Here is a 12,180-nt window from a genome sequence, read left to right on the forward strand (position 1 = left end):
ATATGTAAAAATTTGACAGGAAAGCACATGGAGGATCTGGAAGGGTCTCTAGGGAGTCATCTCTGCAGGGGGGTCCCATTAATTAAAAAGTCATTTGGGGAGCAAGGAGTTAAGCCCAAGTCTCCTTTTCCCTCCTATTGAATTGGAGGAGTTGAAGAAGGAAGTGGTCCAAAGGGGGAATGGTACCATCTGGAGGAAACCAAGATTCAGTCAGAGGGGCAGGGGGTGGATAGGGTTGTTCCCAATAGAATCAGATGTCCCCAGGCCTTGGAAGCAGAGTTAGTCTGAAGTGGGTTTTGAATGGTGTGGTGCTGAGTGGAGAGAAATAAAGTGAGGCACTACCACTAGAGAAGGGGTTTTTTGTTTTTAGGTTGTTTTTTTTTTTGCTTTATCACATAAATAAAGGAGTCTGGGGACTCTGTGGTTTGGCAGGAAGAGTACAGGCTTGAGTGGCAGACAGACACCGGGTCACATGCTGCCTCGGCCAGTCACCAGCTGTGGGACATTGGGCTGGGAAGGTAACCTCTGTAAGCCTAACTTCCTCATCTGATTCTCATATTAAGAGATTCCTCTGAGGATTAGTTAACTCATGTAAAGTGACTGGCGCATATTAAGGAGGGCATTGTGTGTGCTGAAGAAATCGTGTATAGGGAACTGGGGGAGGCACCTGTTAGCAAGAGGGAGAGGAAAGTGCTGAGCAAGTGAACCTATCTTTAGAGGGTCTGGAGTGCTGTCCTTTGGCATGAAGATGTGGCAGCTGGGTGAGCTGCTCTAAGTTTGCATCTGATTTCCTCCATGCTGGGCTGTGACTCACCATCAGGGCTGGGGCTCCAAACATTTTTGGGGGCTTGGCTGAAACCACTTCCTATTGTGCTGGAAGTTGGTTTCATACTAGAGCCATTGGGTAGCCTTCCTGATGGCCCTTTAGCTGCTGGCCTCAGCAAATCCCCCAACCTATGCAGCTGGGTCCAGAATGCCTGTCTTCTACCTCTTCCTACTGTGGTAAGAGGAAGCCTCTGGCAGAGCCCTGCTGCTTTAGGGGTGGCCACAGGGCTTGGGGAACCCAGGAGGAGGTGAGAGTGCCAGGCTGGCAGGCACTTCCTGCACTTAAGCACACAAGTACATTTCCTACATGCATGGATAGACAGAGAGCTTGGGAGACATGTGCACTTGGTCACAATTACCTCAAAATAGAAATTCATGAACAAAAACAACTAGATGCATTTGTTTTTAATTTGTACTTGCTGTGGGTTGTGTGCTTCAGACCAGCTGCACCTAAGGGACTGGAGAAACATTTCTATGGATCCCTTGTGCTGCTTTTTTCTATTATTTTCTTTGCCCTGAAAGGAAATGGTATTTCCCTTCTCCCTTCTCTGCCTCTACCCCACCCATTAGAGATTCCCCCTACTTAGGGAAAACCCCAATACTTAATAAAGTGAGGAGAAGAGTAGAAAGGATCCACTTCAACTTTTTTGCATTCTCTGCCTTCTTCCCCCTGGTTTTCTCCCACCCAGGGCTGGCATTACCAGCTAGAAACGTTCTTCAGTCCCTCTCCCTTTACCAGTAATTCTGCCCATTGACCTCAGCACCTGCGTCCTTCTCTTCTTCCACTCGGAGCAGGCAGTCCTCCCAAGCAGCCCCTGACTAACATCCTCCTCTAAGCCCTTTGCATTTGTACCTTCTATATTTGGCCTATGGCCTGAAATTTCATTGCCTGCTAATACCTATGTATCTACCTGTACATTTTAGGTGACCTTGGAAATGGGCAGAACAATGAAATGTTTTCAAGACTAGGAAGTCAGGTTTTAAGATTATATTTCCTAGTGTGCAGGAGTTGCAGTGTTGGCTAGGGAATTTATTCCCAGCTCCTTGCCAAAGGAATAGTTGATTCACTACTTCCCTTAACTCTTACTCTCATGCGAGAGAGGTCACAATAAACTTCGAAGAGAGAAAGTGGCCTCTTGGCAAGGCTGCTAGGCGGAGAGAAGTGAAGTGGGAGGTGTGGGCCTTGTCCTGGCTGAGGGTCTGCATTTCTCCTTTTCCCCCTGCAGCCCTGGCCCACGACCGCTACACGAAGCAGGCTCAGGCCCTAGGCCCTCAGATGATCGAAAAACCCCTGTACTGGGGGGCGGACAGGAGCTCCCAGTTTTCATCTTATCCAATGAACCCACTGCTGCAGCGAGGTAAACCTTGCCAGAGATTTGGGGTGGGAGAGGGTAAAGGGCAAGGGTAGGAGCATGGGCTGCATTGGGGCCTTCATGACCAATATGGTGGACCTCTCTACGGCTGAGGATGGGAGGGGGTAGATGCAAGCTGATAAGGTGGCGCTTTGGTGCCCTGATTCTGAGGAGCGTGTTTTGGACCAGCAGTTCTGCATGTTCTTTTCCTTATTTTCAATCAGATTTGTCCCTGCGATCCAGCCTCCCAGAGATGCCATTGACCCAGACCACCACTCACCCTCCCATCACCAACGGTGTCCTAGAGTATTTGGAGAAAGAGCTGCGGAACCTCAACCCAGCCCAGCCTCTGCCGGCTGACCTCCAAGGCAGATCTGGCCATCCCCGCAGCATGCTGTCCTCCCTGGGCTCTGAGGTCGTGGAACGCAGAATCATCCACCTGCCCCCGCTGGTCAGAGACCTGCCGTCTCTGCGGAGGACCAGCAACTCCTCCCACCAGCAGTGGCTCCCCCCGCCTCCCCCCGGACCCTGGGATCTGAGGGAGGGGAGAAGGCAGCACCGCTACTCTGATTTCCAGCAGGAGCACTGGGACCGGGAGCCTCAGCGCTGGGCGCTGGAGCAAAGGGAGCTGGGCCGACTGCGGAGCGGAAGGCACCGCGGCTCCAGGCAGCGCGGGTCACCCACGCCATGGTCAGACAGGGACAGCCTCAGCGACGGCCCCTCGTCCAGCGAGGCCCGCTGGCCGCCCAACCGCCCCCGTCTCCGGAGCCGCTTCCCAGAGAGAGCCCGCGGGCCCAGCCCCCGGGGCACCTCCCAGGGACACCAGAGGCGCCGGCACCGCAGCTACTCCCCTCCCCTGCCCTCCGGCCTCAGTTCCTGGAGCTCCGAGGAGGAGGAGGAGAAGGAGAGGCAGCCCCGGAATCGGGGGCCCCGCCGCCGCCGCCGCTCGCGCTCCCCAAACTGGCTTGAGGAGAAGCCACCCAGCTACCGCTCCCTGGATGTCACCCCAGGCAAGAATGTCAGGAAAAAAGGGAGTGTGGAGAGGCGCTCGGTGAGCCTGGGGCTTCCTGCTGAGGGTCGGGCGTGGGCAGAGGGGACCCTTCAGCCAGGCTGACACGGGCCACCTCACCTGCCGCCGCGGAGGGTCCCTCATCTCTGTTTTGCCCTGCTGGCCCTCTGGGCGTGGTGAGACCCCTCTTGCAGAGCTGGAAGGGACCAGTGAGTGCCAAGAGCAGGGGAGGGACTCTGGGCATGATGCTTAAGAGGGCCTTCTCACTCTCAGTCTGGCTCCGGCCCTCATCACAGTCCCCTGAGGCCAGTCGGGCCGGGTCCCCCCATTTCACGGGTGAGGAAACGAAGCTCAAAATAATTAAGCGCTTTGTGAGTAGTGGAGCTAGAACTCCAGCACAAGCTTCCACCGGCTAAGGCTTTACTTCCTGTCATAGCTGCCTTGCTTTACTTAGCAACAATTTCCATATCCCAAATTAGAACCGTGGGCCTGACAGGACATTTGTGCCACTTCTGAGTGCTGCAAGTCAGTGTGCAAGGGCCTGAGACCCACCCCCAACCCCTCCGGAAAGTATCGTTAAAGTGATTTAGGGAAACAAAAACAAAACAAAACAACCCCCCCAAAAAACCCTGATATCCCAAATATAGGTCGAAACTTTAGGACTCTGTGAACAGGCAAGGTGCCAATGGAAAGGGGCACAAAGAGGGATGCAGGCTTTTTACGCCTCTGAATATAGACCTTTTTTCTCCTTTAAGATGCGACTTTAAAATATCTTATAATTAATATACCCTAATGATGGTATTCCTTCTGTGTTGTCACTTTGCAAAGTTATGCTGGCTGTTGCTCAGAAATATTCATGAACTGCCTCAGAACCAACCTACAGGCTACCCACAAAAATCTCTTTCTCTATTCGACTAAAATCCTTTTTCTGTTTTGCTTCTGTTGAGATAAAGGGATATGTAGTAGGTTGTGAGGGAAGTTCCCAGAGTAGAGGGATATTAGAGGAACAAGAATTTTAATCTCTCACGCACTTTGAAGGATACAATTTTCGTTTGGAGATGCAAATTCTGCTGTGACTTGTTTTAAAACCAATCATCTGCATAGTGTGTACAAAGAAACAGGCACCTTATGAGAGCCCCAGTGCTGGTATTTCTAGGGAAGAACCTTGGTGAAAGAGTGATTTGTGAGGAAGGTAGCAAAAGCCGACAGGCATTTCTGAAATAATCAATGGCAATTATATTCTCACAGATGTCCCAGGAGAGAGGCAAAGACCAGTAATAATGAAACTTAGTAGTATCCTTACTAAGTGGTACTGAGCTATGGACATTTATGCAACATCTCATTTAATCCTTTCAACACCCTGTGAGGTTTGTACTATTATGTTCATTTTATGGTGGATACAACTCTTCCATGTTACCAGTAAGAAAATTACACCCTGAAAGAAAATACAGAATCAATCAGAGCCAGGACAACCACTGTTACTTTGGTCATATGATTACTAGACCGTCTCTTATCTTCATTTTAATAGAAAAATGTAATTTAAAAGTCAGCTTTCGGCTTCAACTCCAAACCCTATTTTCTTTTAAGTTAAACTTTTTCTTTATTTTCTTCTAAATTATATGCTTTCTTGTAAGTGAGAGAAGGGTAAAAGGAGCACCAGTTATGTTTTGGATACCAGAATAAGCCCTTTCCAAGCCTTATTTCATTTAATCCTTGCAATAGCCCTGTGAGGCTCAGTGAGGTTAAGTAACATGCTCAAGGTCACACAGCCAATAGGGAGTGAAGCCAGAATTTGGACAAAGCCCTCTGATTCAAGACTATGCCCGTTTCAATAACTCATGCTGCCTAATTAGAAGAAAATTGTGTGGGGCAGTGATGTTTTCTTGTGACTTTATTTCTTCCTTATCATCAAGATGTACACACCAATAATTCTATCACAAGCAAACCAAATTTTCGATTGTAAAGTTGCTTGTGAGAGGCAAAGTCACTCAAGATAATTGTAAAGGCCTTCATTGTTTTGGATTTCTCTGAGCTTATCTCCAAAATAGTTATCACTTTACTTTATCACATTCAACTGTCCACTCATACTCTGAGTGACCAGAGGCCCAAGACCAAAGCTTGATTTGGAAGATTGATTCGGTTGAAGGGCACCGTGTTTTGTTTATTTTGTTCGTAACTTCAATTTTTTTTTTTTTTTTTTTCGTAACTTCAATTTTGAATGCTTTTAGTGGGCCCAAAATCTCTCTTCGTTCCTCTCCTTGGCGGGGCCGGATGCCTTCCACACACCTTCTAGCCTCTGAAGTCTTTGGAGCTTGCAGCTAACTTTAGAAGTTATAGTACAATTGGGCCACTAGATGGTGATCTTTGATTATATATAACTAGAGTTTCTTAAATTGAGCTGATAAGATGTATCACTATTTTCTTAAATCAAGCTTTCAACAGTTACAGCTTTACCATAACTTTTTACAAAATACTTATTACCATAACTTTTTACAAAATACTTATTAAAAATACTTTGTTAAATATTCAGAGTAATATGAATTAATCAAAAAATCTTTTGGCTCAAATGGAGTCTCTCTAGAGTAATGTTTAACAAGTAGATACCAACAGGCAAGGCCTTGCATGTAAATGATCTCATGGGAACTGAACTAGGTAAGGAGTATTGTCTGCACAGTGCCCATGAGAAAAGGGAAGTTATGTTGAGGTATCTTCCATTTGACTCCAGAACCAGGACTCCAGCCAAGATCTCATTGCGTGTCTGGTGGTCTTTTCACTCCACCAAAAGTCAACAGTCTCAGAAATATAAGAAGCAGTAATATCAAGCTTTAAACTCCAGGGGTTTCAGACTGAGTGGCCCCTGTGTTTCTGGTATCCTTCAAATCGATCACCTTTCTTTCCAGTCTTGCTCTGTCAGAAAGGGCCTCCCAAGGCATTGCTGATTTGTTCCAATCTTGGCCTGTACACACCTGTTCTAATGCAAGAGGAAGCTACTGCATTCTTTCCTCTCCAAGATAAACTCAAACTTGCTGTAGAGAATCCAAGATTTTTTTCTTTTTTCTTAACTTTTTGATTTAATTAAAAACATTTTAGATTATGGTACTTCTACTTTCAGTAAAATGTCTATTCTTTGATAATGTCTTTTCTTTAGAAAGCGCTGTATAACTTCCTTTGGCCCCATTTTGTTGCTTTCCTTTGTGTCAGCATTCATCCCACAGCATTTTTGTTTGAAGAAATTTTTTTTTTTTGAAGTATAGTTGGTCTACAGTGTTTCAGGTGTACAGCAAAGTGATTCAGTTTTATATATATATTCTTTTTCAGACTCTTTTCTGTTATAGATTATTACAAGATATTGAATATAGTTCCCTGTGCTATACAGGAGGCCCTTGTTGTTTATCTACTTTATATATAGTAGTGTGTATGTGTTAATCCCAAGTTCCTGCTTTATCCCCCACCCCTTTCCCTTTGATAACCATAAGTTTGTTTTCTATGACTATGGGTATATTTCTGTTTTGTAAATAAGTCCATTTGTATCATTTTTTAAGCCTACATATAAGTGATATTATATGATATCTGTGTTTCTGTGTCTGACTTACTTCACTTAGTATGATAATCTCTAGGTCCATCCATGTTGCTACAAATGACATTATTTCATTCTTTTTTATGGCTGAGTAATAGTCCATTGTATATATATATATATATATATATATATATATATATATATATATATATATATATATATACCACATCTTTAAAAAAAAATGTATTGGACTTCCCTGATGGTCCAGTGGTTAAGACTTCATGCTTCCACTGCAGGGGGCATGGGTTTGATCCCTGGTTGGGGAACTAAGATCCCACATGCTGTGTGATGCGGCCAAAAAAAAAGAAAAAAATTATTGAAATATAGTTGATTTACAATGTGTATTAGTTTCAGCAAAGTGATTCAGTTTTACATATATTATTTGTGTATATATGTGTGTATATATATATATTTGTATATATATTCTTTTTTAGATTCTTTTCCATTATAGGTTATTACAAGATATTGAGTATAGTTCCCTGCGCTATATAGTAGGTTCTTGTTGGTTATCTGTTCTCTAAATATATAGTAGCGTATTTTAATCCCAAACTCCTAATTTATCCCTCCCCCACCTTTTCCCCTTTAGTAGCCATAAAGTTTGTTTTCTATGTCTATGCATATATACCACATCTTCTTTATCCATTCATCTGTCACTGGACATTTAGGTTGCTTCCATGTCTTGGCTATCGTAAATAGTGCCTCTATGAACATTGGGGTGCATGTTTCTTTTCAAATTAGAGTTTGCTTCTTTTCCAGATATATGCCCAGGAGTGGGATTGCTGGATTATATGGTAACTCTATTTTTAGTTTTTAAGGAACCTTCATAGTGTTTCCATAGTGACTGTACCAATTTACATTCCCACCAACAGTGTAGGAGGGTTCTTTTTTCTCTACACCCTCTCTAGTATTTATCATTTGTAGACTTTTTGATGATAGCCATTCTGACCGATGTGAGGTGATACCTCATTGTAGTTTTGATTTGCATTTCTCTAATAATTAGTGATGTTGAGCATCCTTTCATGTGCCTGTTGGCCATCTGTGTGTCATCTTTGGAGAAATGTCTAATTAGGTCTGTCAATTTTTTGATTCGGTTATTGGTTTTTTTTTTATTGAGATGTATAAGTTGTTTGTATATTTTGGAAATTAATCCCTTGTTGGTCCCATCACCCGCAAATATTTCTCTCCCATTCTGTAGGTTGTCTTTTCATTTTGTTTATGGTTTCCTTTGCTGTGCAAAAGCTTTTAAGTTGTTTAGGTCCCATTTGTTTATTTTTGCTTTTGTTTCCATTATTCTAGGAGGCAGATCCAAAAAAAAAATTGCTGCAATTTATGTCAAAGAGTGTTCCACTTATGTTTTCCTCTAGGAGTTTTATAGTATCCAGTCTTACATTTAGTTTGCTTTTGTATATGGTGTTAGAGAATTTTCTAATTTCATTCTTTTACAGGTAGCTGTCCAGTTTTCCCATCACCACTTGTTGAAGAGACTGTCTGTTCTCCACTGTATATTCTTGCCTCCTTTGTTGTAGATTAATTGACTGTAAGTGCATGGGTTTATTTCTGGGCTTTCAGTCCTGTTCCATTGAAGTATGTGTCTGATTTTGTGCCAGTACCATACTGTTTTGATTGGTGTAGCTTTATAGTATAGTCTGAAGTCAGGGAGTGCGATTGCACCAGCTCTGTTCTTCTTTCTCAAGATTAGTTTAGCTATTCAAGGTCTTTTGTGTTTCCATACACATTAAAAATCTTTTGTTCTAGTTCTTTGAAAAATGTCATTGGTAATTTGAGAGGGGTTGCATTGAATCTGTAGATTGCCTTGGGTAGTACGGTCATTTTTAACAATACTGATTCTTCCAATCCAGGAATATGGTATATCTTTCCATCTGTTTGTGTCATCCTCAATTTCTTTCATCAGCGTCTTATAGTTTTCAGAGTACAGGTCTTTTGCCCCCTTAAGGTAGGTTTATTCCTAGGTATTTTATTTTTTTTAATGGTATTGTTTCCTTAATTTCTCTTCTGATATTTTGTTGTTAGTGTATAGAAATGCAACAGATTTCTATACGTTAATTTTGTATCCTGCAACTTTACCGAATTCATTGATGAGCTCTGGTAGTGTCTGTAGAATTTTCTATGTATAGTATCATGTCATCTGCAAACAGTGACAGTTTTACTACTTCCTTTCCCATCTGGATTCCTTTTATTTCTTTTTCTTCTCTGACTGCAGTGGCTGTGACGTCCACAACTATGTTGAATAAAAGTGGCAAGAGTGGGCATCCTTGTCTTGTACATGATCTTAGGGGGAATGCTTTCAGCTTTTCACCATTGAGTGTGATGTTAGCTGTGGGTTTGTCATATATGGCCTTAATTATGTTGCGATATGTTCCCTTTATGCCCACTTTCTGGAGAGGTTTTATCATAAATGGATGTTGAATTGTATCAAAAGCCTTTTTTGCTTCAATTGAGATGATTGTATCATGTGGTTTTTATTCTTCAATTTGTTAATGTGGTGTATCACACTGATTGATTTGTGGATATTGAAAAATCTTTGCATACCTGGGAGAAATCCCACTTGATCATGGTATATTATCCTTTTAAGGTATTGTTGGATTTTATTTGCTAGTATTTTTATTTATTTATTTAAGTATTTATGGCTGCATTGGGTCTTTTTTGCTGTGCACGGGCTTCCTCTAGTTGTGGTGAGTGGGGGCTACTCTTCATTGTGGTGCATGGGCTTCTCATTGCGGTGGCTTCTCTTGTTGCAGAGCACAGGCTTTAGGCACACGGGCTTCAGTAGTTGTGGCACATGGGCTCAGTAGTTGTGGTTCACAGGCTCTAGAGCACAGGCTCAGTAGTAGTGATGCATGGGCTTAGTTGTTCCACGGCGGGTGGATCTTCCCAGACCAGGGCTTGAACCCATGTCTCCTGCACTGGCAGGTGGATTCTTAACCAGTGTGCCACCAGGGAAGCCCGATTTGCTAGTATTTTGTTGAGGATTTTTTTCATCTGTGTTCATCAGTGATATTGGCCTATAATTTTCTTTTTTGTGTGATATCTTTGTCTGGTTTTGGTATCAGGGTGATGGTGGCCTCAGAGAATGGGTTCAGAAGTGTTCCTTCCTCTGCAGTTTTTTAGAATAGTTTCAGAAGGACAGGTGTTAACACTTTTCTAAATGTTTGGTAGAATTCATCTGTGAAGCTATCTTGTCCTGGACTTTTGTTTTTTGGGAGTTTTTAAATTACCGATTCAGTTTCCTTACTGGTAATTTGTCTGTTCGTATTTTCTATTTCTTCCTGGTTCAGTCTAGGGAGATTGTACTTCCTAAGAATTTGTCCATTTCTCCTAGGCTGTCCATTTTATTGGCATAGAGTTGCTCGTAGCATTCTCTTATGATCCTGGATAAGTCTGAGTAAAGGCTTATCAATTTTGTTTACCTTTTCCAAGAACCAGCTTTTAGCTTCATTGGTCTATTGTTTTTGTGGGGTCTTTTTGGTCTTTATTTCATTTATTTCTGCTCTGAACTCTGTGATTTCTTTCCTTCTACTAACTTTGGGTTTTGTGTGTTCTTTCTTTAGTTGCTTTAAGTATAAGGTTAGGTTGTTTATTTGAGATTTTTACTGTTTCTGAGGAAGCTTGTGTTGCTATAAACATCCCTCTTAGAACTGCTTTTGCTGCATCCCACAGGTTTTTGATCATTGTGCTTTCATTTTCATTTGTCTCTAGGTATTTTTAAAATTTCCTCTTTGATTTCTTCAGTGATCCATTAGTAGCATATTGTTTAGCCTCCACGTGTTTGTGTTTTTTGCAGTTTTTTTTCTTGTAGTTGATTTCTAGTCTCATAGCGTTGTGGTCAGAAAAGATGCTTGATAAGATTTCAATTTCCTTAAATTTACCAAGGCTTGTTTTGTGGCCTAGCATGTGATCTATCCTGGAGAATGTTCCATGTGCACTTGAATGTGTAACCTGCTGCTTTTGGATGGAATGCTCTATAAATACCAGTTGAGTCCGTTTGGTCTAATGTGTATTTAAGACCTGCGTTTCCTTACTAATTTCTGTCTGGATTATCTGTCCATTGATGTAAGTGGGGTGTTGAAGTCCCGCACTATTATTATGTTACTGTTTCTCCTTTTATGTCTGTCAACATTTGCCTTATATATTGAAGTGCTCCTATGTTGGGTGCATATATATTTATAATTTCTTTATCTTCTTCTTGGATTGATCCTTTGATCATTATGTAGTGTCCTTGTCTAAGTACAAGGACACTTGTCAGTGTCTTTATATATATATATATATATATATATATATACACTTAACATCTTTATTGGAGTATAATTGCTTTACAATGGTGTGTTTCTGCTTTATAACAAAGTGAATCAGTTATACATATACATATGTCCCCATATCTCTTCCCTCTTGCATCTCCCTCCCTCCCACCCTCCCTATCCCGCCCCTCTAGGTGGTCACAAAGCACCAAGCTGATCTCCCTGTGCTATGTGGCTGCTTCCCACTAGCTATCTATTTTACGTTAGGTAGTGCCTATATGTCCATGCCACTCTCTCACTTCATCCCAGCTTACCCATCCCCCTCCCCGTATCCTCAAGTCCATTCTCTAGTAGGTCTGCGTTTTTATTCCTGTCTTGCCCCTAGGTTCTTCATGACCATTTTATTTTTTTTAGATTCCATATATATGTGTTACCATATGGTATTTATTTTTCTCTTTCTGACTTACTTCACTCTGAATGACAGTCTCTAGGTCCATCCACCTCACTACAAATAACTGTTTCATTCCTTTTTACGGCTGAGTAATATTCCATTGTATATATGTGCCACATCTTCTTTATCCATTCATCTGTTGATGGACACTTAGGTTGCTTTCATATCCTGGCTATTGTAAATAGAGCTGCAATGAACATTTTAGTACATGACTCTCTTTGAATTATGGTTTTCTCAGGGTATATGCCCAGTAGTGGGACTGCTAGGTCATATGTTAGTTCTAGTTTTAGTTTTTTAAGGAACCTCCATACTGTTCTCCATAGTGGCTGTATCAATTTACCATCCCACCAACAGTGCAGGAGGGTTCCCTTTTCTCCACACCCTCTCCAGCATTTATTGTTTGTAGATTTTTTGATGATGGCCATTCTGATTGGTGTGAGGTGATAGCTCATTGTAGTTTTGATTTGCATTTCTCTGATGATTAATGATGTTGAGCATTCTTTCATGTGTTTGTTGGCAACCTGTATATCTTCTTTGAAGAAATGTCTAGGTCTTCTGCCCATTTTTGGACTGGATTTTTTGTTTTTTTGACATTGAGCTGCATGAAAACTTTGGAGATTAATCCTTTGTCAGTTGCTTCATTTGCAAATATTTTCTCCCATTCTGAGGGTTGTCTTTTCATTGTTTATGGTTTCCTTTGCTGTGCAAAA

The 12,180-nt window shown here is 42.1% G+C and overlaps 1 protein-coding gene across 4 annotated transcripts in view; it reads left to right on the forward strand.

Moving 5' to 3' along the window:
* ILDR1 (immunoglobulin like domain containing receptor 1) overlaps window positions 1-12,180 on the forward strand; it is a gene marked incomplete at both ends in the record, with an annotated part of 39,022 nt that overhangs the window by 22,600 nt on the left and 4,242 nt on the right. For 2 of the 4 annotated variants that reach the window (XM_082624779.1, XM_082624781.1), the window contains 2 exons: window positions 2,052-2,183; window positions 2,402-3,228. In XM_082624779.1, the coding sequence (XP_082480905.1) occupies window positions 2,052-2,183; window positions 2,402-3,228 (959 nt within the window). Of the gene's footprint in view, window positions 1-2,051; window positions 2,184-2,401; window positions 3,292-12,180 lie in introns of those variants that run through there. The other 2 variants (XM_082624778.1, XM_082624780.1) reach the window with 2 other exon arrangements.

This window comes from Mesoplodon mirus (genome assembly GCF_964341445.2).
Source record: "Mesoplodon mirus genome assembly, chromosome: 6".
NCBI classification, from domain to species: Eukaryota; Metazoa; Chordata; class Mammalia; order Artiodactyla; family Ziphiidae; genus Mesoplodon; species Mesoplodon mirus.